Source organism: Oncorhynchus keta, chromosome 26, assembly GCF_023373465.1.
Source record: "Oncorhynchus keta strain PuntledgeMale-10-30-2019 chromosome 26, Oket_V2, whole genome shotgun sequence".
Taxonomy (NCBI): domain Eukaryota; kingdom Metazoa; phylum Chordata; class Actinopteri; order Salmoniformes; family Salmonidae; genus Oncorhynchus; species Oncorhynchus keta.
In genome coordinates, this window is record NC_068446.1 from 37,542,830 (window position 1) to 37,568,598 (window position 25,769).

The 25,769-nt window shown below is 44.0% G+C and overlaps 2 protein-coding genes and 2 long non-coding RNA genes across 54 annotated transcripts; 1 reads left to right on the plus strand and 3 right to left on the minus strand.

Annotated features, from left to right (window-relative positions):
• The first annotated feature begins 1,023 nt into the window (after positions 1-1,023).
• si:dkey-10o6.2 (uncharacterized protein LOC100124608 homolog) lies at positions 1,024-6,218 on the plus strand. Its single transcript, XM_035737859.2, has 7 exons — positions 1,024-1,304; positions 1,421-1,545; positions 1,712-1,778; positions 2,063-2,219; positions 2,876-3,021; positions 4,994-5,104; positions 5,546-6,218. Exons 1-7 carry the CDS (start codon positions 1,152-1,154, stop codon positions 5,723-5,725), a joined length of 939 nt encoding a protein of 312 aa, XP_035593752.1. The 5' UTR covers positions 1,024-1,151; the 3' UTR covers positions 5,726-6,218.
• A 114-nt stretch (positions 6,219-6,332) lies between these two features.
• LOC127912066 (uncharacterized) lies at positions 6,333-10,488 on the minus strand. Of its 50 annotated transcripts, none has more exons than XR_008080468.1 (8): positions 10,021-10,488; positions 9,651-9,946; positions 9,503-9,613; positions 8,874-9,317; positions 8,615-8,762; positions 8,208-8,540; positions 7,875-7,948; positions 6,333-7,763 (listed from the first exon to the last, which is right to left on the minus strand). It is a non-coding gene; the product is annotated as an uncharacterized LOC127912066 (long non-coding RNA). The 50 variants fall into 50 exon arrangements; XR_008080467.1 differs by lacking the exon at positions 7,875-7,948 and adding an exon at positions 7,801-7,874 and having other exon boundaries at positions 6,333-7,652; positions 7,949-8,540; XR_008080457.1 differs by having other exon boundaries at positions 6,333-8,540; positions 9,503-9,576; positions 9,651-9,687; positions 9,799-9,946.
• A 79-nt stretch (positions 10,489-10,567) lies between these two features.
• LOC127912065 (uncharacterized) lies at positions 10,568-12,309 on the minus strand. The gene is made up of 2 exons (XR_008080418.1): positions 12,118-12,309; positions 10,568-11,782 (listed from the first exon to the last, which is right to left on the minus strand). It is a non-coding gene; the product is annotated as an uncharacterized LOC127912065 (long non-coding RNA).
• Positions 12,310-12,674: 365 nt separating this feature from the next.
• LOC118359343 (tripartite motif-containing protein 16-like) lies at positions 12,675-17,587 on the minus strand. Of its 2 annotated transcripts, XM_052480698.1 has the most exons (7): positions 16,945-17,587; positions 16,463-16,558; positions 14,940-15,173; positions 14,671-14,830; positions 14,486-14,545; positions 13,664-14,201; positions 12,675-12,774 (listed from the first exon to the last, which is right to left on the minus strand). In XM_052480698.1, the coding sequence occupies exons 1-6, from the start codon at positions 17,536-17,538 to the stop codon at positions 13,678-13,680; spliced, it is 1,668 nt and encodes a 555-aa protein (XP_052336658.1). In that variant the 5' UTR covers positions 17,539-17,587; the 3' UTR covers positions 12,675-12,774; positions 13,664-13,677. The 2 variants fall into 2 exon arrangements, with proteins under 2 accessions (XP_052336658.1, XP_035593754.1); XM_035737861.2 differs by lacking the exon at positions 12,675-12,774 and having other exon boundaries at positions 13,571-14,201.
• Positions 17,588-25,769: the final 8,182 nt, after the last annotated feature.

The following is a 25,769-nucleotide window of genomic DNA, read 5'->3' on the forward strand; positions in this document are numbered from 1 at the left end:
CCTATAGCCTGTCTCATCGTTGTCATTGTTCAGGCATACCACTGTTGTGTCATATGCAAACTTAATGATGCTGTTGGAGTCATGCCTGGCCATGCAGTCATGAGTGAACAGGGAGTACAGGAGGGGACTGAGCCTGCACCCCTGAGGGGTCCCTGTGTTGAGGATCAGCATGGCGGATGTGTTGTTACCTACCCTACCACCTGGGGTCAGCCCGTCAGGCAGTCCAGGAACCAGTTGCAGAGGGAGGTGTTTAGTCCCAGGGTCCTTAGCTTCATGATGAGCTTTGAGGGCAATATGGTGTTGAACACTGAGCTGTAGTCAATGAATAGCATTCTCACATAGGTGTTCCTTTTGTCCAGGTGGGAAAGGGCAGTGTGGAGTGCAATGGAGATTGCATCATCTGTGGATCTGTTGGGGTGGTATGCAAATTGGAGGGGGTCTAGAGTTTGCAATCGCAACAAATAATCTGCTCAGACCCCAACCAAGGAGCATCAAAAGTCGTGCTATAAATTCTCAGACAACCCAAAATACCTTGATGCCCTTCCAGACTACCCAAGGACGTCAGAGGACAAAAATCAGTTAACCACCTAACCGAGGAACTCAATTTAACCTTGTGCAATACCCTAGATGCAGTTGCACCCCTAAAAACAAAAAACATTTGTCCATAAGAAACTAGCTCCCTGGTACACAGAAAATACCTGAGCTCTGTAGCAAGCTTCCAGAAAATTGGAACGGAAATGGCGCCACACCAAACTGGAAGTCTTCCGACTAGCTTGGAAAGACAGTACCGTGCAGTATCGAAGAGCCCTTACTGGTGCTCAATCATCCTATTTTTCCAACTTAATTGAGGAAAATAAGAACAATCCAAAATGTATTTTTGATACTGTCGCAAATCTAACTAAAAAGCAGCATTCCCCAAGAGAGGAAGTCCAAACAGTTGCAAAAGGTTTGGCAAATAAAACGAGTTTCTATTGGACACAATCATGTAGGTCCCGCCCCATTGGTTTCGGTTTTGCAACAGATTCTTCATAATGAAAACACCCCCAGCGACACACGGTCTGGGTGCAATCTAGTATGCATAATTCCAAACCTCGGGACATATTCAACTCACTGTTTCATTGTTTAGCCAGATCAGTGTTCCAACTCTCAACATGAAGATACCAGTTGTTGATTTTGGAGCATACAAGTTAGGGGAAAACGAGGTTTCAGGCGAGCAGTTAGAGATCCTGAGCAGGCAGTTGAAAACTGCCTTTACGGAAGTGGGATTTGTTTATCTGAAGAATACTGGGATAGTACAACAAGACGTGAGTAACAGCATTGCTCAGAGATCTATTTTTTTTAAAGCTATTGGAAATATTTGTCATGTCAGTACGAGTGGATGTTGTGCTGTGGGTGATTAACATGAGGCTATTCTTCATAGGTGGATGAGGTTATAAACATATCCAAGAAATTCTTTCTGCAACCAGACGAAATGAAACAGTCTTTCAGCAGGAAAAGCTTCTCTAATAATCCTAACCATGGCTGGGTGTCTTTGGAGACTGAGAGGTATAGAGACACACTGTCAAGTCAAAACATCTGGCTGGGCTTTCATGTCCAAACAGTCTAGTCATTATGTTATATTCTATGATAATATATTATATCCATAGTCTCCACTCAGTATAGTGTTGTGTACATTGATTGAATGGTTAGGACAATCTCTCTGTATTCACAGTTTAAATCCCAAGAGACCAGGAGACCTAAAGGAAGCCTTCAACACTGCATCCCTTCATCCAGACATAGTAAATAACCTGTCTCTCTGTTTGTTGCGACAGCTGTAGACACATCCAACTTCTCTGCTGTGGTTGTTGTTGCTGTGGTTGTTGTTGCTATCAGTGTTAAGGTCAAGGTACAAAGGGATTGACTTCACTCTGAGCCATATACAGAGTTCAACCACTCTGATAGAACTTCATCTAGGAACAGAACTCACCAGACTACACAAAGGAATACATTGAAAGTTGTCAACCTTTTATATCCTATGTAGCTCTGATTTCACAGTTCTTACACAACTCTTCCTGGTCTGTAGAAATGGCCATCGTGGGAAGGAGGGAATGGATTCTTTGAGGTCCAGTCGTCGTTCTTCCTGCGCTGTAAGGACCTGTGTCTCCGGGTGCTTCGTGTGATGGCCCACAGTCTGGGCCTGGAGGCTGAGGTCTTCCTAAGTGCACACAGACACATAGGGAGTGAGTACAGCTCTCTCCCTCTCTCTCAGGGGGTTATCTATGTACAATCTATCTATGTACAATCACACCTGGGTGAAGGGGTGCTCAGTCCTAAGAATGTACAACTGAAGTTGGGAAATTCCATGGTAAGAGTGACACTGAGAATCAGATTTTTCACTTTAAAATGTATGTCAAACAAAAAAACAATGCTTGCAAAGTTAAACAAACCTTGCAACTAGGAACAAGGACTACTTTAACAATGTACTTTCTTTTTTTTACAAAAACACAAGAACATGCAAAGTTTAGTAACAGAATGACGGCACAAACAGCACAAACCCTCATTCTGTTTGACGTTTTAAAGTGTAAATCTGAGTCTGTTACTGTGGAATTACCCCGTTGTAAAATACAGTTCAGGATAACAACTTATTCCCTTCAAGATATGAATTGCTGAAGTGTTTTGGATCAAGCTTCTTCATCAAAGCACTATTGCAACACAGTGTCAGAATGCTACAAATACACATTAATCATGGTGTCCTTTCAATGTCAATGTGTATCTGTGACATTCTGACACTGTGTTGCAATAGTTCTGGAACCATCTTTGAAAGGACATTGTGAAAGGGAAATACATTTGGGGCCCTATTGTGTGAATCAGGCTTGATTGTTGTTGTCCCCTGCAGCTGATAAGAACAGCAGTACCCTGAGGTCTCTGTATTACCCCTCGGTGAGGAGTGACAGGGTGAAGGAGGGCCAGCTGCGCTGTGGAGAACACTCGGACTATGGCAGCATCACCCTGGTCTTCCAGAGTCAAGAGGGTGGCCTGCAGGTAAACAAGATAACCGAATCCTCTGCAGCTTTTACTAGGGGCAGTGTTTCTGGCTACGTCACCTGGCATTAAAAACTTTGGCTCTGGTTATATTCTTGCACACAGTCCATGCAACTTATTAAGCCAAATTTGAATGGACTACAGTGAATTCGGTAAATATTCAGACCCCATCACTTTTCCTAATTTTGTTACATTACAGCCTTATTCTAAAATTAATTCAATAGTTTTTCCCCCCCTTCATCAATCTACACACAATACCCCATAATGACAAAGCAAAAACAGGTTTTTAGAAATGTTTGCGAAAAACTGAAATATTACATTTACATTAGTATTCAGATCCTTTACTCAGTACTTTGTTGAAGCACCTTTGGTAGTGTTTACAGACACAAGTCTTCTTGGGTATGACACTACAAGCTTGGCACACCTGTATTTGGGGAGTTTCTCCCATTCTCTGCCGATCCTCTCAAGCTCTGTCAGGTTGGATGGGGAGCATTTTCAGGTCTCTCCAGGGATCTTCGGTCGGGTTCAAGTCCGGGCCTCTTTAGGACATTCAGAGACTTGTACCAAAGCCACTCCTGTGTTGTCTTGGCTGTGTGCTTAGGGTCGTTGTCCTGTTGGAAGGTGAACCTTCGCCCCAGTCTGATGTCCTGAGCGCTCTGGAGCAGGTTTTCATCAAGGATATCTCTGTACTTTGCTCCGTTCATCTTTCCCTCGGTCCTGACTAGTCTCCCAGTCCCTGCCGTTGAAAAACATCCCCACAGCATGATGCTGCCGCCACCATGCTTCACCGTAGGGATGGTGCCAGGTTTCCTTCAGAAGTGAGGATTGGCATTCAGGCCAAAGAGTTCAATCTTTATTTAATCAGACCAGAGAATCTTGTTTCTCATGGTCTGAGAGTCCTTTAGGTGCCTTTTGGCAAACTCCAACTATGCCTTTTACTGAGGAGTGGTTTCCGTCTTGCCACTCTACCATAAACGCCTGATTGGTGGAGTGCTGCATAGATGGTTGTCCTTCTGGAAGGTTCTCCGATCTTTACAGAGGAACTCTGGAGCTCTGTCAGTGACCATTGGGTTCTTGGTCACCTCTCTGACCAAGGCCCTTCTCCATCAATTGTTAAGTTTGGCTGGGCGGTGATCTCTAGGAAGAGTCTTGGTGGTTCCAAACTTCTTCCAATTTAAGAATGAAGGAGGCCACTTGGGGACCTTAAATGTTGCCGAAATGTTTTGGTACCCTTGCCCAGATCTGTGCGCCTTGATTCAATCCTCTCTCGTACCTCATGGTTTGGTTTATGCTCTGACATGCACTGTCAACTGTGGGACCTTATATAGACAGGTGTGTGCCTTTCCAAATCATGTCCAATCAATTGAATTTACCACAGGTGGACTCCAATAGTTGTAGTTGTAGAAACATCTCAAGGATGATCAATGGAAACAGGATGCACCGGAGCTCAATTTCGAGTCTCCAAGCAAAGGGTTTGAAAATAAGGCATTTCTGGTTTTTTTTTATTTCTAATACATTTGCAAAAATGTATAACCTGTTTTTGCATTGCCATTATGTGGTATTGTGTGTAGATTGATGAGGGAAATGTTTTATTCAATCAATTTTAAAATAAGGCTGTAACAACCAAATATGTAAAAAGGGAAGGGGTCTGAATACTTTCCGACTACACTGTATGTAAGTTAATGATATTTGTTCACCCCAATAGCAAAGTTTGACAAAACAATGTTTTATCCATACCTCTAAATACCATCTTATTAGATGTTGCCATTTTCCCCCATTAGTTTGGAATTGAGACCTGCAGTCATCTCAATATCAGACCACTTTGGAGATATTAACAAATTTACCAAGTGACCTGGAGTGAAATCTATTGTAGAATAAATTGAACTTTGATCAATTTCATTTGAATTAACATGGCTTATGTGTGTTCTATCAGTAATGTGGTAAACTGGATATTAAAATGACAACTCCATAGGTGCGTACCAGGTCAGGGGAGTTCATCTCCGCTCCCAGCATCCCTGGGACAGTACTGATCAACATAGCTGACCTGATGCAGAGGTGGACCAGTGATGTTTTCCTGTCAGCGGTGAGACTTGCCCTTCCATTTTACACACCGTTACTTGATAAGATCATACAAGACGTTACAGGCTGATTGCTTGTGGAAACAGACCTGCGTTCAAATACTATTTAAAATGATTTAGAATAAGCAGGGCTTGATTGAGTTTGTTGTAATGGAACCAATAGAAAAGTCCTAAAAGTACAAAGAAACCCTGCCACCTGGAAGACTAAAGGAAATGCTAAAAGCATTTGTAAGATGTCAAATAGTATTTGAATCCAGGGTCGTATTCATTAGGGCACACTTTAGCAAAACATTTAGCAACAAACAAACGTATTTTCTTAAGTTCAGTTAGTCCCTGCCTGTTTCATAAAATGTTCTTATGTTTGTTGCCTAGTAAATATGATTTGGGTCTCTGTGGAAGCAAAGTTAAATTTGCCTTTGAATTTTGCATCTCACTTTCCCTTTCAGGTCCATAGGGTTTTGCTGCCCCCCGCTGGAGACTTGAGCACACGGCAGTCCCTGGCTTTCTTTGTGCAGCCAGACGATGAAGCCCTCATCACCTGTTTTGACGGGTCTGACAAATATCCCCCTGTGAAGTCAGGGGCCTATCTCATGGAACGCTTCAATGACTCTTATGGGAGGAATTGACCTTTATCTATCCAGCATTAATTATTTTGTGTTATGCAATTATGTCAGTGAAACAGAATGTCAGTAAAAAGAGAATGTCCTTTTAAATCCGTGAAGTGGGAGAGAGATAATCAGATAAAGTTGTGGAGATAAAGGAATATGTGAGCAAAAACCCTCCAAGTACAGATACTGTATGTAGAACCATGGTAAAGTCCAGTATGGACTATCAATACACATACTGTATGTAGAACCATGGTAAAGCACAGTATGGGCAGAACTGAAAAAGCATGTGCAAGCAAGGAGTTCTACAAACCTGACTCCGTTACACCAGCTCTGTCAGGAGGAATGGGCCAAAATTTACCCAAATTATTGTGGGAAGCTTGTGGAAGGCTACCTGAAATGTTTGACCCAAGTTAAACAATTGAAAGGCAATGCTACCAAATACTAATTGAGTGTATGTAAACTTCTGACCCACTGGGAATGTGATTAAATAAATAAAAGCTGAAATAAATTATTCTCTCTACTATTATTCTGATATTTCACATTCTTAAAATAAAGTGGTGATCCTAACTGACCTAAGACAGGGAATTTCTACAAGGATTACATGTCAGGAATTGTGAAAAACTGAGTTTACATGTATTTGTCTGAGGCGTATGTAAACTTCCGATTTCAATTGTATGTCTGTGTCTTCCACATGGTGTTCCATACTGTATGTAATGATATGTCTATGTCTTCTACATAGTGTGTTGTGGAAATTCTTACACAGGGACACTCAAAGTCAATCTTAAATGAACCATTGTTTATTGTCAGCGCCCTGGAGAGGTTCCAACCAGCTTATTGCACCATAGTACACATGTCAATCAGGAGCTCTCCCTGGGCAGACCCAGCAATTGTCTTATATATGGCTATACACAGACAAGTTATATTTGCATGATTTAGCATACTTAATTAATCGTTACCATTTTGTTTAATTCACGTGACTGACCAATACTGTTTCATAACATAACGTGACAGACCAACACCTCACAAGGCTAATCTTCTGTAAGCTGAGACCTTGAAACAGATATCTTTTGTTTGTTCTCAAAACAAGGTCTGGGCCTACTGCCAAATTGCAGTTACTGATAAGAGGAGGATTTATTCAGTCAACCACTTGCATGAACACAGAAACTGGTTTATAGAACAGCACATTAATGGGACACAGAATAAAAGAAAAGCACAAACCTTACAATTCCCATTACAGGTGTTCCATATTGTATGAATTCTGAGGACTAAGATAAGAATGTAGAAGTATCCATAACAATGGTTAGTCAAAGTAATATGGTAACCTACCACACAGTGTCAAACTGTTACATCGTGGTTCCTTTCCATGTCAATGTAACAGAGTGATCTATCACAGTGTCAGACTGTTACACATGGAAAGGAACCATGATTCATGTCTGTGTCAATGTGGATGTGTAATAACACTGTTATAATAGTGCTCTGACCAAGAAGCTGCTGGGAAACATTTCAGCAATTAATATAATTGAAGAGAATTAAGTTGCCATCCTGAACCTTCTATTACAATTTCCCGATTTGAAATAATTTCAAAAACTTTGTGGGCTTGATTAAACTTGGCTGGTACAATGGAAGCAACAGAAAAATTATAATCGTGCAAAACCCTGACCACCTGACACTCCAAACAGGCAAAAGCAAATGCTCAATGTATTTGAACCCAGGTCTGGAGTGTATGATGTTGGTGTATTGGTACCAGAGATGGAGACAGGACAGAGTGGAACAGCACCAGTGAGACCCAGACCAACAATCAACCACTAGAGACCTCTAGACCCATGTGTCTCATCTGTAATGAGACCCAGACCAGTTTAAATGCGTCTCACCTGTAATGAGACCAAGACCAGTTTAAATGTATCTATACTGTAATGAGACCAAGACCAGTTTAAATGTGTCTATACTGTAATGAGACCAAGACCAGTTTAAATGTATCTATACTGTAATGAGACCAAGACCAGTTTAAATGTGTCTCATCTGTAATGAGACCAAGACCAGTTTAAATGTGTCTCATCTGTAATGAGACCAAGACCAGTTTAAATGCGTCTCACCTGTAATGAGACCAAGACCAGTTTAAATGTGTCTCACCTGTAATGAGACCAAGACCAGTTTAAATGTGTCTCACCTGTAATGAGACCAAGACCAGTTTAAATGTGTCTATACTGTAATGAGACCAAGACCAGTTTAAATGTGTCTCACCTGTAATGAGACCAAGACCAGTTTAAATGTGTCTCATCTGTAATGAGACCAAGACCAGTTTAAATGTGTCTCATCTGTAATGAGACCAAGACCAGTTTAAATGTGTCTCATCTGTAATGAGACCAAGACCAGTTTAAATGTGTCTATACTGTAATGAGACCAAGACCAGTTTAAATGTGTCTATACTGTAATGAGACCAAGACCAGTTTAAATGTGTCTCACCTGTAATGAGACCAAGACCAGTTTAAATGCGTCTCACCTGTAATGAGACCAAGACCAGTTTAAATGTGTCTCACCTGTAATGAGACCAAGACCAGTTTAAATGTGTCTCATCTGTAATGAGACCAAGACCAGTTTAAATGTGTCTCATCTGTAATGAGACCAAGACCAGTTTAAATGTGTCTCACCTGTAATGAGACCAAGACCAGTTTAAATGTGTCTCACCTGTAATGAGACCAAGACCAGTTTAAATGTGTCTCATCTGTAATGAGACCAAGACCAGTTTAAATGTGTCTCATCTGTAATGAGACCAAGACCAGTTTAAATGTGTCTCACCTGTAATGAGACCAAGACCAGTTTAAATGTGTCTCACCTGTAATGAGACCAAGACCAGTTTAAATGTGTCTCTACTGTAATGAGACCAAGACCAGTTTAAATGTGTCTCACCTGTAATGAGACCAAGACCAGTTTAAATGTGTCTCATCTGTAATGAGACCAAGACCAGTTTAAATGTGTCTCATCTGTAATGAGACCAAGACCAGTTTAAATGTGTCTCATCTGTAATGAGACCAAGACCAGTTTAAATGTGTCTATACTGTAATGAGACCAAGACCAGTTTAAATGTGTCTCATCTGTAATGAGACCAAGACCAGTTTAAATGTGTCTCATCTGTAATGAGACCAAGACCAGTTTAAATGTGTCTCACCTGTAATGAGACCAAGACCAGTTTAAATGTGTCTCACCTGTAATGAGACCAAGACCAGTTTAAATGTGTCTATACTGTAATGAGACCAAGACCAGTTTAAATGTGTCTATACTGTAATGAGACCAAGACCAGTTTAAATGTGTCTCATCTGTAATGAGACCAAGACCAGTTTAAATGTGTCTCACCTGTAATGAGACCAAGACCAGTTTAAATGTGTCTATACTGTAATGAGACCAAGACCAGTTTAAATGTGTCTCACCTGTAATGAGACCAAGACCAGTTTAAATGTGTCTATACTGTAATGAGACCAAGACCAGTTTAAATGTGTCTATACTGTAATGAGACCAAGACCAGTTTAAATGTGTCTCATCTGTAATGAGACCAAGACCAGTTTAAATGTGTCTATACTGTAATGAGACCAAGACCAGTTTAAATGTGTCTATACTGTAATGAGACCAAGACCAGTTTAAATGTGTCTCACCTGTAATGAGACCAAGACCAGTTTAAATGTGTCTATATAGTAATGAGACCAAGACCAGTTTAAATGTGTCTCACCTGTAATGAGACCAAGACCAGTTTAAATGTGTCTATACTGTAATGAGACCAAGACCAGATTAAATGTGTCTCACCTGTAATGAGACCAAGACCAGTTTAAATGTGTCTCATCTGTAATGAGACCAAGACCAGTTTAAATGTGTCTATACTGTAATGAGACCAAGACCAGTTTAAATGTGTCTCATCTGTAATGAGACCAAGACCAGTTTAAATGTGTCTCACCTGTAATGAGACCAAGACCAGTTTAAATGTGTCTATACTGTAATGAGACCAAGACCAGTTTAAATGTGTCTCACCTGTAATGAGACCAAGACCAGTTTAAATGTGTCTCATCTGTAATGAGACCAAGACCAGTTTAAATGTGTCTCACCTGTAATGAGACCAAGACCAGTTTAAATGTGTCTCATCTGTAATGAGACCAAGACCAGTTTAAATGTGTCTCATCTGTAATGAGACCAAGACCAGTTTAAATGTGTCTCATCTGTAATGAGACCAAGACCAGTTTAAATGTGTCTCATCTGTAATGAGACCAAGACCAGTTTAAATGTGTCTCATCTGTAATGAGACCAAGACCAGTTTAAATGTGTCTCACCTGTAATGAGACCAAGACCAGTTTAAATGTGTCTCACCTGTAATGAGACCAAGACCAGTTTAAATGTGTCTATACTGTAATGAGACCAAGACCAGTTTAAATGTGTCTCACCTGTAATGACAACACATTTTTTGTTTTCTTTAGTATTGCAGCTCCAAATTGCAGGTGTTTCAGCCCAGCTCCGTGTGCTTTCTGTTGTGGTGGGGCTAGCCAGCAGAAAATACAGAGCGTCCTAGCTCGCTCATTAATGTCATAATCAAAATGATGGATTACCTCTTATGCGCTTGTCGTTCCCTTATGCCATATTTTGTACATCTCAATAGAAACCACATTTGTTTAAACAAGTCAGCCATATCAGCAATGGGTTTTTTTAAGCAGTAAATGAGGCTGATTTAACAGTTCCGCTGCTAAGACAAGGCTCCGCTGATCGGCAGGTGTAGCAGTGGTAAGGTGTTGGGACTCTGCTGTTGGGACAGCTTTATGTCGTGTCGTGGAAATTTCCTCTATTTACCAAATCATGGGAGCAAACCACACACACACGTCAGAGTTAGTTATAAAAGTCCATCTTTAATTATATGAGCTCTATCACAATCCTGTGACTCTCAGATAAATTCAGTGTCTCTCAGTGAATTCTCTGAGAGCCCCCTTACAATGCAACCGAGTTCCTTTAATAGCAAAGACACCCATAGTCAGTCAGCATAGACATAATTCATAATTCAGCTTTGTCTCCTTTTCCAAACCTCAGAACCATAAACCAAATCCTCCATATCAACAGGCATATATCAAATTGTCATTTAGATACAACCAACTCAGAATACAACCTTCTGGACAAACTCACGGAGAGGAGAATGAGGCTATAGGTTAAGATAGAAACAACATTAGAGGGAGCATAGAATGATTCCAGACACTGCAACCCTCCTTTTCCCATACTGGGAAAGGTAGGGAGTAAAAGATATGTTTACACATGATGACACTTTGACCTCTCCCCTCTCTGTGGCCCATGCAACTTAGTCCTGACATAGAACAGATAACTGCCAATGACCACCACTATAGTACAACAAAATACATTCTTATGAGAAATAAGTCATAAGCATATCATGAAAATAATAATAATAAAAATATAAAATAACACATCTTATCTATGTTACTCAACTAATTCTGATAATTCCACAACAGTCGGCCTTAACAGTTTGTTGGCACTGTTGGTCCACTGCTAAGACAAAGCTCCGCTGATCGGCAGGTGTAGCAGTGGTAAGGTGTTGGGACTCTGCTGTTGGGACTCCGCTGATCGGCAGGTGTAGCAGTGGTAAGGTGTTGGGACTCTGCTGTTGGGACAGCTTTATGTCGGCCCTAACAGTTTGTTGGCACTGTTGGTAACCATTATAGTGCAATTAATGTCTTGTTAAATCTGTGCTTTGTTTTTTTTGCCCCACCAAGATTTACATGCTAAAATTGCCACTGATCATAACATCTGAGGACCATCAACACCAGCATGATTAGTATCTATGTGGAACCTACTACAACTTAACCAGCTCAGCTATAGACTACACCAGCATGACTAGTATCTATGTGGAACCTACTACAGTTTAACCAGCTCAGCTATAGACTACACCAGCATAACTAGTATCTATGTGGACCCTACTACAGTTTAACCAGCTCAGCTATAGACTACACCAGCATGACTACTATCTATGTGGACCCTACTATAGTTTAACCAGCTCAGCTATAGACTACACCAGCATGACTAGTATCTATGTGGACCCTACTACAGTTTAACCAGCTCAGCTATAGACTACACCAGCATGACTAGTATCTATGTGGACCCTAGTACAGTTTACCAGCTCAGCTATAGACTACAGCTGACTAGCTATGTGGAGACCAGCTACACCAGCATGACTACTATCTATGTGGAACCTACTACAGTTTAACCAGCTCAGCTATAGACTACACCAGCATGACTAGTATCTATGTAGACCCTACAGTTTAACCAGCTCAGCTATAGACTACACCAGCATGACTACTATCTATGTGGAACCTACTACAACTTAACCAGCTCAGCTATAGACTACACCAGCATGACTAGTATCTATGTGGAACCTACTACAGTTTAACCAGCTCAGCTATAGACTACACCAGCATGACTAGTATCTATGTGGACCCTACTACAGTTTAACCAGCTCAGCTATAGACTACACCAGCATGACTAGTATCTATGTGGACCCTACTACAGTTTAACCAGCTCAGCTATAGACTACACCAGCATGACTAGTATCTATGTGGACCCTACTACTAGGACCCTACTACAGTTTAACCAGCTCAGCTATAGACTACACCAGCATGACTAGTATCTATGTGGACCCTACTACAGTTTAACCAGCTCAGCTATAGACTACACCAGCATGACTAGTATCTATGTGGACCCTACTACAGTTTAACCAGCTCAGCTATAGACTACACCAGCATGACTAGTATCTATGTGGAACCAGCTCAGCTATAGACTACACCAGCATGACTAGTATCTATGTGGACCCTACTACAGTTTAACCAGCTCAGCTATAGACTACACCAGCATGACTAGTATCTATGTGGACCCTACTACAGTTTAACCAGCTCAGCTATAGACTACACCAGCATGACTAGTATCTAGTTTAAGTTTAACCAGCTCAGCTATAGACTACACCAGCATGACTAGTATCTATGTGGACCCTACTACAGTTTAACCAGCTCAGCTATAGACTACACCAGCATGACTATCTATGTGGACCCTACTATTTAACCAGCTCAGGACTACACCAGCATGACTAGTATCTATGTGGACCCTACTACAGTTTAACCAGCTCAGCTATAGACTACACCAGCATGACTAGTATCTATGTGGACCCTACTACAGTTTAACCAGCTCAGCTATAGACTACACCAGCATGACTAGTATCTATGTGGACCCTACTACAGTTTAACCAGCTCAGCTATAGACTACACCAGCATGACTAGTATCTATGTGGACCCTACTACAGTTTAACCAGCTCAGCTATAGACTACACCAGCATGACTAGTATCTATGTGGACCCTACTATAGTTTAACCAGCTCAGCTATAGACTACACCAGCATGACTAGTATCTATGTGGACCCTACTACAGTTTAACCAGCTCAGCTATAGACTACACCAGCATGACTAGTATCTATGTTTAACCAGCTCAGACTACACCAGCATGACTACAGTTTAACCAGCTCAGCTATAGACTACACCAGCATGACTAGTATCTATGTGGACCCTACTACAGTTTAACCAGCTCAGCTATAGACTACACCAGCATGACTAGTATCTATGTGGACCCTACTATAGTTTAACCAGCTCAGCTATAGACTACACCAGCATGACTAGTATCTATGTGGACCCTACTACAGTTTAACCAGCTCAGCTATAGACTACACCAGCATGACTAGTATCTATGTGGACCCTACTACAGTTTAACCAGCTTTAACCAGCATGACTAGTATCTATGTGGACAGTTTAACCAGCTCAGCTATAGACTGACTAGTATCTATGTAGCTCAGCTGTAGACTACACCAGCATGACTAGTATCTATGTGGACCCTAGTACAGTTTAACCAGCTCAGCTGTAGACTACACCAGCATGACTACTATCTATGTGGACCCTAGTACAGTTTAACCAGCTCAGCAGTACCATTATCACTATTGAGCCAAACCCCAGGATAGAGTGGCTGAGTGAATGTGGTCTGGACTCTGTGGAGGAGCGTCATTGTGTCAGAGACACTGTAGAAGGACAGAGTACCTGCCTTGTGATCCAGGTACACTCCTACTCTGGAGGACTGAGGGCCTGATGCTTTAGTCACAACATGATTGTGTCTGAAACAATAACCACCACTAGAGCATTGTAAACTCCAGGACTTGTCATTCAATCCAAATGCGTTACCTCTCACTGTTCTGCTGATGTCTTTATATGAGACTGATATAATAACCCACCGTCCACTCCACTCCACCTCCCAGTAACAGCGTCCAGACAGACCCTCTCTACACAGCACCATCAAGTCATTTGTGAATCTGTCTGGATGATCAGGATATGGTTGGACTTGGCCTGTATAGGTCACCTTTCTGTTCCCTTTAGACAGAGAGAGGCGTGTGTGTGCTGTGTTTGGGTCCAGTGTGAGCTGACAGGAATCTGGGAGAAGAGCAGAGCAGAGACCAATGAGGGGAGTTAGGACAATAAGTTAAGTCAGATACTGTATCTACCCTGTCTTTGATTAGAGCACAGCAGAGATCAGAGAAATATGAGGAGTCAGATAGATACCCAGTCTTTTATTAGATATACTATTGCTATCTATCTATCTATCTATCTATCTATCTATCTATCTATCTATCTATCTATCTATCTATCTATATTTCTATAGGAGTTGTGTGTCAGTAAAACGAGGCTATTTGTTACTTCTGAATAAAGAGACTCACATTGTAACAACTGTTCTCTGGTCTTGGGCTCTGGAGGCAGTACAACCTCCACTATATTCACTACAGACACACAAACACATTGACAGAGAGAGGGAATGTTATCATCATACCATATTCCACATGTATATGACTAGTAGGGAACTTTCAATGGTCTAAAGTTGATGTTCTTATTATTTTCAACACACCTGTAGTGGAGATCTTGGTCCATTCTCCTTTAAGGAAGTCTTCTAGTTTCTCTCTCAGTTCAGACACAGTCTTACTCACATCTCCAAAGTACTGAAGTGGACGGACAACAATGCTGGGTAAGTCTGAAGATACACTAATACTGGAGAGAGCCTGATAATGCTGGAGAGAGGGAGAGAGAGAGAGACACACACACACACAGAACATAACAGAACTTAAGTTTCACAATATGTTCATTTTCATATCACATGTAACAAGGCAGTTTAGTTACCTGGAGGAAAGTGATGTGATCCTCTGTGTGTGAGAGCTGCTCCAGCTCAGTGCTTCTCTTCCTCAGCTCAGCAACCTCCTGCTCCAGTTGCTCCAGGAGTCCTTCAGCTTGATTCACTTGAGCCTTCTCTTGGGCTCTGATCAGCTCCTTCACCTCAGAGCACCTTCTCTCAATGGAGCGGATCAGCTCAGTGAAGATCTTCTCACTGTCCTCCACTGCTGCCTGTGCAGAGTGCTGTTAAGAGAGAGAGAGGCTCCAGATTAAACAGTCTATTCTCTCTCGAACTGGAAGCCCAGATAGCCTGTTCCCCAGAGTGGGGCTCAGCGTGATTGGAGAGGCCTCTCTCAATTCAATTCAGGGCTTTATTGGCATGGAAAACATATGTTTGTTTACATTACCAAAGCAAGTGAAATAGATAATAAACAAAAGTGAGGAAAAAAAAGACAAAAAATGAACAGTAAACATTACACCAAAAGTTCCAAAATAATAAAGACATTTCACATGTCAGTATGTCTATATACAGTGTTGTATTATGTCTATATACAGTGTTGTATTATGTCTATATACAGTGTTGTATTATGTCTATATACAGTGTTGTATTATGTCTATATACAGTGTTGTATTATGTCTATATACAGTGTTGTAACGATGTGCAAATGGTTAAAATACAAAAGGTCAAATAAATATGGGATGTATTTACAATGGTGTTTGTTCTTCACTGGTTGCACTTTTCTTGTGGCAACAGGTCACATATATTGCTGCTGTGATGGCACACTGTGGTATTTTACCAAATAGATATGGGAGTTGATCAAAAATGGATTGGTTTTCAAATTATTTTGTGGGTCTGTGTAATATGAGGGAAATATGTGTTTCTATGGTCAAACATTTGGCAGGAGGTTGGGAAGTGTTTCTCAGTTTCCACCTCATTTTATGGGCAGTGAGCACAAAGCCTGTCTTCTCTTAAGAGCCAGGTCTGCCTACGGCGGCCTCTCTCAATAGCAAAGCTATGCTCACTGAGTCTCTACACAGTCAAAGCTTTCCTTAAATTTGGGTCAGTCAGAGTGGTCAGTTATTCTGCTATTGTGTAATCTCTGTTAAGTAACAAATAGCATTTTAGTTTGCTCAGTTATTTTGTTTGTTCTTTCCAATGTGTCAAGTAATTATATTTTTGTTTTCTCATGATTTGGTTTGGTCTAATTGTGTTGCTGTCCTGGGGCTCTGTGTGGTCTGTTTGTGAACAGAGCCCTAGGACCAGCTTGCTTAGGGGATTCTTCTCAAGGTTCATCTTTCTGTAGTTGATGGCTTTGTTATGGAAGGTTTGGGAATCGCTTCCTGTTATGTGGTTGTAGAATTTAACAGCCCTTTTCTGGATTTTAATAAAATAGTAGATATTTGACTTCAGATTCTAGTAGTGAGAGGCCAAGGGCTGCAGACTGTTCTAGTGCCCTCGAGCAAATCTCGCTTTCTCACTCACTAGAGGAGAGAAGTGAAATGGTGTGTCTCCTCTGGTCAACAACACTCACCTTGAGAGACTCAACAGCCTGTTGGAGCTCCTTCAGCTCCTTCTCTCTCTCCCGGAATCTCTGCTGGACCTTCTGCTGGCTCATCCCCAGCTGCCTCTGTGGAGAATCACTCTTCAATGAGCTATCAAGCTTTATTTGTCCAGTAGATCAATAGTATAGTAATGTGACATAGGGCCCATAGAGAGGAAGGTCTAAAATATTGATATAGTACCGTTTCAATATGATATTTATTTGTTGCTATGTGAATGATTACAGTTTTACAGTAGACCTACATGTATCAGGGAGTTTAAGCTAAACATTATAATGGTGATACATTTGGAGCATCTAGGTTAAGAAAATCTATATCCTCAAGGTTTGTGTTCATATTTGTTCTGCTGAGGATCGATTTCATTTGAATTCTCTCATACTCAAAGTCTTAGTTCCTACTGTATCTTTAATTCTTTGCTTATCAGACAGTCACCAACAAGTTGTTCTGGTTTTACCTGTTTCTCAGTCCTCTCTGCTGAAGCTGACACTGTATCATGGCCTTTATGTTCATCCATTGTACACAGATAACAGATACACTGCTGATCGGTACGACAGTAAACCTCCAGCAGTTTGTCATGATGAGAGCAGATCTTCTCTTGTAGTTGTGCGGTGGCTTTGACCAGCTTGTGCTTCTTGAAAGCAGGAGATTCATAGTGAGATTGGAGGTGAGTCTCACAGTAAGAGGCCAGACACGCCAGACAGGACATGAGGGCTTTCTGCTTTCTGGTCCCAGTGCAGAAATCACACGCCACATCTACAGGTTCAGCATAGCACAGAGCAGGAGGGGGAGCAGCCTGGAGTCCTGTCTTCTTCAGTTTCTCCACCACCTCAGCCAACATGTTATTTTTCCTCAGAGTGGGCCTTGGAGTGAAGGTCTGTCTGCACTGAGGACAGCTATAGCCTTTCAGAACATCCTGATCCCAGCAGCCCTCAATACAGCTTCTACAGTAACTGTGTCCACAGGGGATGGTGATTGGTTCCTTCAGTAGATCCAGGCAGACAGAACAACAGAACTGGTCCTGGTCCAGCAGAACTGCCTGCTGAGCCATTTGGACTGTTGTTCACTCTCACACAGACAGACGACTCAGATAAGTTTCGTTTTCTCAGAAGAGAGTTTGTGGGAGGGGAGGGACTTCCTGGTTCTGCCAGAGGGGTGTGTTTAGAGGGAGGGAGAAAGGGAGGGGTTAGAGAGAGAGAGAGAGAGAGAGAGAGAGAGAGAGAGAGAGAGAGAGAGAGAGAGAGAGAGAGAGAGAACTGCATTCAACGTCGAGAGAGACAGTTTTGTTCCTCGTGCTGGGTTCTATCTTGAAATAATTTAAAATATCCTTATTCATGTTAACATATTAGAACTGGGTGTATGCAAATCTACTGAGTGAGAAAGGGGAGTGCAGAAAGTTTACATTCTGTCAGAACATGTTATGGTTAAATCTCATGTATCCTATAGAGAGGATAAGGGCAACGGTCTGGTTTCCGTCACTGATAAAGTAGGACAGCCGCGAGTTAAGAAGGAGTGAGGAATGTGGGCAGGGGTAAGGTCAGATATTGTGAGGAGGAACAGTCCTATGACATACACACATCGGAGGCAGGACCATGACTACACCAATGAGAGGAACCACTTAAGTTCATGCTTAGCAACAGAGATGCTGTCTAGATGTGCAAGGATTTGACTCTGACCAGTAGAGGGTATAAATATATTTACTTGTGGAAACATGTCTTTGTCTTTTCAGCTGTTTGACCAAGTGGGTGAATAAGCTTGGTTTGAGCTTTTTCTAGTCACCCGTTTAAGTTTTTAACTCTGATTGTCAGAACCTAACAGTTGGCGTTGTCAGCATGATTCACCACGATTTATAGTCAAACTGGAGAGTCTGCGTCAGTGAAACAGGAGCCGGCACATAAAAAACTATGTAGGTAAAGTTCCTAGACTAGAGGCGTAAGCTGAATACAAACTACCGGATACAGATCTGAAAATCCTGAGTTTATTCAGTAGGCCCACTGTAAATACTACCGGTAGACCTAGAGATTGGGGCCCCTAGGAGGCCTGAGCAGGGTAGTCCCTGCAGAAGGTAAGTCCGAGGGGGTAAATCCTGATTAGGTGGGTTCCTGCGAGTAACATAAAGAACAGAGTAAGTCCCGGAAGGTAAGTCAGAGCAGCCTGGTACCTACAGAGGATAAGTCATAAGGGGTAAATCCGGAATGGGGTTGGTTCCCTACTAGACTCCTTAAGGGGGGTGAAAGGTCCAGCCGCGGTGGCTGTAAGGCCGTAGAGTGTGTGTGCATGGATAAATTGTTATGCTTGTGTACTAGTATGGTAGGTTGTAGAGGAGGTAGTCCATGGAGACGGACAACAGGAGGGAATGTGGATGGTGATAAGAAGGTTTACCTATAAGTTCTGGAGGAGAGACACATTCATGGTTAGAAAAGCTAAAATATATTCTAAAGTTGTTTGAACATGATTTGTGTGTATTAGCAGTAGCAATAAGGAGAGAGTTTGTGAACTGTGAATAAGTGTGGTTACGTGTGTAAGCATGACACTGGTATAAGACATTAGGTCACCTGTATTCTCCATGAGTAAATTGGCAGATACTTCAGTATTGGCTCGAATACAAGGTATCAGGTGCCGTGACCAATTAATAGGCACAAATACCATAGCTATTCTCCGGGGAAGTGGGTATCACTATTTTGGAAAGTAATTGATAGAGGGCTTGTATTAGAGCCATGAATTAGGAAATCTAAATGCCCTGGACAGCGTCGAGAGAGGTGCGTGTGTGTAGATTGAAGAAAAAAATATATTTAATCAATTTTAAAATAAATCTGTAACGTAACACAATGTGGAAAAAGTCAAGGGGTCTCAATACTTTCTGAATGCACTGTAGATGTGTCCCAGAGCCATACAAAGAGATGTATCTGTTACGCTGGTTAGGCAGCCTTAGTTGTGGAGCACAGCAGTGTCTTATCTTTGAGTCAGGTACCAAACCACCATTTCTAATTGAACATCGAAAACCAGATCGAAAGTAATATGTAGAAATTATAATGGACCTATGTATTTGTTAATAACTGTCCTTTTCCTGTCCAGGATGCTCTTGATGGTGAAGCTGTAGAACTTTTGAGGTTCTGAGGACCCATGCCAAATCTTTTCAGTCTCCTGAGGGGGAATACGTTTTGTCGTGCCCTCTTCACAACTGTCTTGGTGTGCTTGGACCATGTTCGTTTGTTGGTGATGTGGACACCAAGGAACTTGAAGCTCTCAACCTGCTCCACTACAGCCCTGTTGATGAGAATGGGGACGTGGTCGGCCCTCCTTTTCCTCCAAGTCCACAATCATCTCTTTTGTCTTGATCATGTTGAGGGAGAGGTTGTTGTCCTGGCACCACACGGCCAGGTCTCTGACCTCCTCCCTATAGGCTGTCTCGTTGTTGTCGGTGATCAGGCCTACCACTGTTGTGTCATCTGCAAACTTAATGACGGTGTTGGAGTCATGCCTGGCCGTGCAGTCATGAGTGAATAGGGAGTACGGGAGGGAACTGAGCCTGCACCCCTGAGGGGCCTCCGTCTTGAGGATCAGCGTGGCAGATGTGTTGTTACCTACCCGTACCACCTGGGGGATCCAGTTGCAGAGGGAGGTGTTTAGTCCCAGGGCCCTTAGCTTAGTGATGAGCTTTGAGGGCACTATAGTGTTGAATGCTGAGCTGTAGTCAATGAATAGCATTCTCACATAGGTGTTATTTTTGTCCAGGTGAGAAAGGGTAGTGTGGAGTGTAATAGAGATTTCGTCATCTGTGGATCTGTTAGGGCGGTATGCAAACCGGAGTGGGTCTAGGGTTTCTGGGATAATGGTGTTGATGTGAGCCATGACCAGCCTTTCAAAGCACTTTATGGCTACAGACGTGAATGCTACAGGTCGGTAGTCATTTAGGCAGGTTACCTTAGTGTTCTTGGGCACAGGGACTATGGTGATCTGCTTGAAACATGTTGGTATTACAGACTCAGACAGGGAGAGTTTGAAAATGTTAGTGAAGACACTTGCCAGTTGGTCGGCGCATGCTAGGAGTACACGTCCTGGTAATCCGTCTGGCCCTGCGGCCATGTGAATGTTGACCTGTTTAAACGTCTTACTCACATCAGCTGTGAAGAGTGTGATCACAGTCATCCGGAACAGATGGTGTTCTCATGCATGTTTCAGTGTTACTTGCCTTCAAGCGAGATTAGAAATAATTTAGCTCGTCTGATAGGCTTGTGTCACTGGGCAGCTCTCGGCTGTGCTTCCCTTTGTAGTCTGTAATTAGTTTACAAGCCCTGCCACATCCAACGAGCGTCAGAGACGGTGTTGCACGATTCGACCTTTGTCCTGTATTGATGACTTGCCTGTTTGATGGTTCGTCAGGGGCATAGCGGGATTTCTTATGAGCATCTGGGTTAGAGTCCCGCTCCTTAAAAGTGGCAGCTCTACCCTTTAGCTCAGTGCGGATATTGCCTGCAACCCATGGCTTCTGGTTGGGGTATGTACGTACAGTCACTGTGGGGACGACGTCATCAGTGCACTTATTGATGAAGCCAGTGACTGACATGGTGTACTCAATGCCATCAGAAGAATCATGGAACAAATTCCAGTCTGTGCTAGCAAAACAGTCCTGTAGCTTCGCATCTGCTTCATCTGACTTGCTTCATTGACATTAATTTTCAGGTCTCTCCAGAGATGTTGGATCGGGTTCAAGTCCGGGCTCTGGCTGTGCCACTCAAGGACATTCAAGGACTTGTCCAGAAGCCACTCCTGTGTTGTCTTGGCTGTGTGCTTAGGATCTCTCTGCACTTTGCTCGGTTCATCTTTCACTTGACCCTGACTAGTCTCCCAGTCCCTGCCGCTGCACATAATCCCCACAGCATCATCTTGCCACCACCATGCTTCACCATAGGGATGGTATTGGCCAGGTGATGAGCGGTACCTGGTTTCCTCCAGACATGACCCTTGGCATTCAGGTCAAAGAGTTCAATGTTGGTTTCATCAGACTAGAGAATTTTGTTTCTCATGTTCTGAGAGTCCTTTAGGTGCCTAATGGCAAAATCCACTCTGGCCACTCTACCATAAATGCCTGATTGGTGGAGTACTGCAGAGATGTGAGAACCTTCCAGAAGGACACCCATCTCCACAGAGTAACTCTGGAGCTCTGTCAGAATGACCATCGGGTTCTTAGTCACCTCTCTGACCAAGGCCCTTCTCCCCTGATTTCTCAGTTTGGCCGGGCAGCCAGCTCTAGGAAAAGTCTTGCTGGTTATAAACTTTTTCCGATTTAAGAATGATGGAGGCCACTGTGTTCTTGGGGACCTTCAATGCTGCAGAATATTTTTGGTACACTTTCCCCAGATCTGTGCCTCAACACAATCCTGTCTCTGACCTCTACGGACAATTCCTTCGACCTCTTAGCTTGGTTTTTGCTCTGACATGCACTGTCAACTGTGGGACCTTATATAGACAGGTGTGTGCCTTTCCAAATCATGTCCAATCAATTGAATTTACCACATGTGGACTCCAATCAAGTTGTAGAAACATCTCAAGGATGATCAATGGAAACAGGATTCACCTGAGCTCAATTTCGAGTCTTATAGCAAAAGGGTCTGAATACTTCATTTCTTAAACATGTTTTCACTTTGTCATTTTGGGGTATTTTGTGTAGATTGATAAGGAAAATATATAATTTAATCAATTTTAGAATAAGGCTGTAATGTAACAAAATGTGGAAAACGTTAAGGTGTCTGAATACTTTCCAAAGGCACTCCTATATACAGTGTGGCTCTGGGTGTAATGATGGATATTGTGTTGGTGTCACGTTCTGACCTTTATTTCCTGTGTTTTGTATTTAGTTAGTATGGTCAGGGCGTGAGTTGGGTGGGCAGTCTATGTTTGTTTTTCTAGGTTTTGGGTATTTCTTTGTTTTCGGCCTAGTATGGTTCTCAATCAGAGGCAGGTGTCATTAGTTGTCTCTGATTGAGAATCATACTTAGGTAGCCTGGGTTTCACTGTGTGTTTGTGGGTGATTGTTCCTGTCTCTGTGTTTGCACCAGATAGGACTGTTTTAGGTTTTCTCACGTTTGTTGTTTTTGTTAGTTATCTCATGTGTAGTTTCTTTATAAATTAAAGAACATGAATAACCACCATGCTGCGTTTTGGTCCGCTTCTCTTTCACCAGAAAACCCTTACAGAATCACCCACCAACCAAGGACCAAGCGGTGTGGTAAACAGAGGCAACAGCAGCAGCAGGAGAAGCGACAGGTGCAGCAGGAGCAGCAGCAGCAAAGGCAGCAGCAGGAGAAGCAACAGGTGCAGCAGGAGCAGCAGCAGCAGCAGCAGTGGGAGAGGCTGCACTATTTGGATAAATGGACTTGGGAGGAGATCCTTGGCGGGAAAGGACCCTGGGCAGAGCCAGGGGAATATTGCCGCCCCAAAGCCGAGCTGGAGGCAGTGAAGGCAGAGAGGCGGCATTATGAGGAGCTAGCACGGCAGAGCGGCTGGAAGCCCGAGACGCACCCCCAAAATTTTCTTGGGGGGGGGCACAGGGAGAGTGTGGCAGAGTCAGGAGCCAGACCTGAGCCAACTCCCCCTGTTTACCGAAAGGAGCCATGGATGTTATCCGAGCTGTCGGCGAAGCTGAGGGCTGAGTCTGAGAGGGTCGAGGAGTTATTGGACAGAATGGAGGAGAGTGAACGGATGGGAGATGAGGAGACACTCGAGGAGGTGTTAATAGAATTGGGGGAGTGCGAAGAGAGAGAGCAGTTGATTTGGCGTAGTATGCAAGGCATTCGCCCTGAGGTGTGTGTCCCCAGCCCGGTACCACCAGTGCCGGCACCCCGCACCAGGCTGTCTCTCCGTCCCATCAACACAGGTGTTCCCTCCTGTCCGGCGCTGCCAGAGCTCCCGCTCCTCAGTCCAGAGGCGCCAGAGCTTCTCAGTCCAGCACTGCCAGAGCCTTCCTCTCCAGCGCCGCCAGTGCCGCCAGTCTGCCCAGCGCTGTCAGTCTGCCCAGAGCCGCCAGTCTGCCCGGCGCCGCCAGTCTGCCCGGCGCCGCCAGTGTGCCCGGCGCCGCCAGTCTGCCCGGCGCCGCCAGCCTGTCCGGCGCCGCTGCCGGAGCCTCCCGCCTGTCCGGCGCCGCTGCCGGAGCCTCCCGCCTGTCCGGTGCCGCTGCCGGAGCCTCCCACCTGTCCGGCGTCGCTGCCGGAGCGTCCCGCCTGGCCGGAGTGTCCCGCCTGTCCGGCGCCGCTGCCGGGCGTCCCGCCTGTCCGGCGCCGCTGCCGGAGCGTCCCGCCTGGCCGGGCGTCCCGCCTGTCCGCGCCGCTGCGGGCGTCCCGCCTGTCAGCGCCGCTGCCGGAGCGTCCCGCCTGTCCGGCGCCGCTGCCGGAGCGTCCCGCCTGGCCGGGCGTCCCGCCTGTCCGCGCCGCTGCCGGGCGTCCCGCCTGTCGGCGCCGCTGCCGGAGCGTCCCGCCTGTCCGGCGCCGCTGCCGGAGCGTCCGCCTGTCCGGCGCCGCTGCCGGAGCGTCCCGCCTGTCCGGCGCCGCTGCCGGAGCGTCCCGCCTGTCCGGCGCCGCTGCGGGCGTCCCGCCTGTCGGCGCCGCTGCCGGAGCGTCCCGCCTGTCCGGCGCCGCTGCCGGGAGCCTCCCGCCTGTCCGGCGCCGCTGCCGGAGCGTCCCGCCTGTCCGGCGCCGCTGCCGGAGCGTCCCGCCTGTCCGGCGCCGCTGCCGGAGCGTCCCGCCTGTCCGCGCCGCTGCCGGAGCCTCCCGCCTGTCCGGCGCCGCTGCCGGAGCCTCCCGCCTGTCCGGCGCCGCTGCGGGCGTCCCGCCTGTCCGGCGCCGCTGCCGGAGCGTCCCGCCTGTCCGGCACCGCTGCCGGAGCGTCCCGCCTGGCCGGAGAATATACATGGTATTAAGTATATCTGTGGTATTTAGTATAGAGAATATCCATGGTATTACGTATAGTAGAATATCCATGGTATTACGTATAGAAGAATATCCATTGAATTTAATTAATTTTGGGCAACAGACATTGAACCCAGAGGATATAACTTGAAAGTATTAATTAAAACACTTGTTTCCAAAGTGGTCCTCGATGGTAAAACAATAACACATATAATGATGAAAAGGCAAGACAAAATTACAAACAACCATAAATACATACATTTATATTGACATGCTAAAAAGTGGCACTACTCAATGCATTTTCCCCTAACTTTAAAAATCACATTAAAACAATATTTTCATACCTATCATTCAAATAAATACACCTGACCAGCAGTAGGGGGCACAAGGGGCAGTGGAGGGGTTTCTCTTACTTAGACAATTTTACAAGACATAACACTAACTCTGGTATTGTAACTGTGTCGGTTATTGACCATATAAATGTGTTTTTTTTTCATATAACCTGGGGCCCGGTCATTTAAGATGTCAAACATATGATTAAGGTTAAGTTGGTCCACTCTGGACTCCAAAGGCAACAAGCCCACCTCCCAGAACTCCTGTACCCCTATGCGGGTCCTAGGGGGGACATTTAGCATATACCCGATAACATTATTTTGCATAACCTGCATTCTCTTTTTCAGCTTTTTTGATAGCCCACTATACCAAGTAGAGCAGCATAATCAAAATGACACTGAATGAAGGTTGAGACAAGCAGTTTCTTGACTTTGATGTTAAAATATCTGGTGTTACCCATATAACAATTAAAATGTGTTCACCATTTTAGCAGCAATCAGGTCTCCAGAAATGGATTGATCTAGGGACACACCAAGATAAGTCACACTTGTTTTAGATTCAATCTCCTTGCCTGCACAGTTTACCTTTATCTTGTCAGCCCTAAGCAATCTAAGTTTTGTTCCAAACTAAATCTATTCCGTTTTTCTCAAATGTCACAACAATTTGTTGTCAGTCAACCAATCTCTAACAAAATGCAATTCCTTCCTGATGGTCTCCTCTATGTGAATTGTATCCTTCCCTGATATCAGTATGGCTGAGTCGTCAGCATAAAGCAGGACGTTGCAATTTACTGTATCTGGCATATCATTAACATATATAAGAAATGAGAGGCCCTAAAATGGATCCCTGCGGTACTCCACAGGATATTTATTTGGCCTCTGACAGAACATCACCAACATTACATTCTTGTGATCTGTTGGTCAGAGAAGACCAATTCACTGCTACATCATTTAGACGCATGCATTTCAGTTTCATTAGGAGAATATCGTGGTCCAGTGTCAAAAGCTTACTGCAATTCTAACATGACCATACCTGTAGTTCCCCT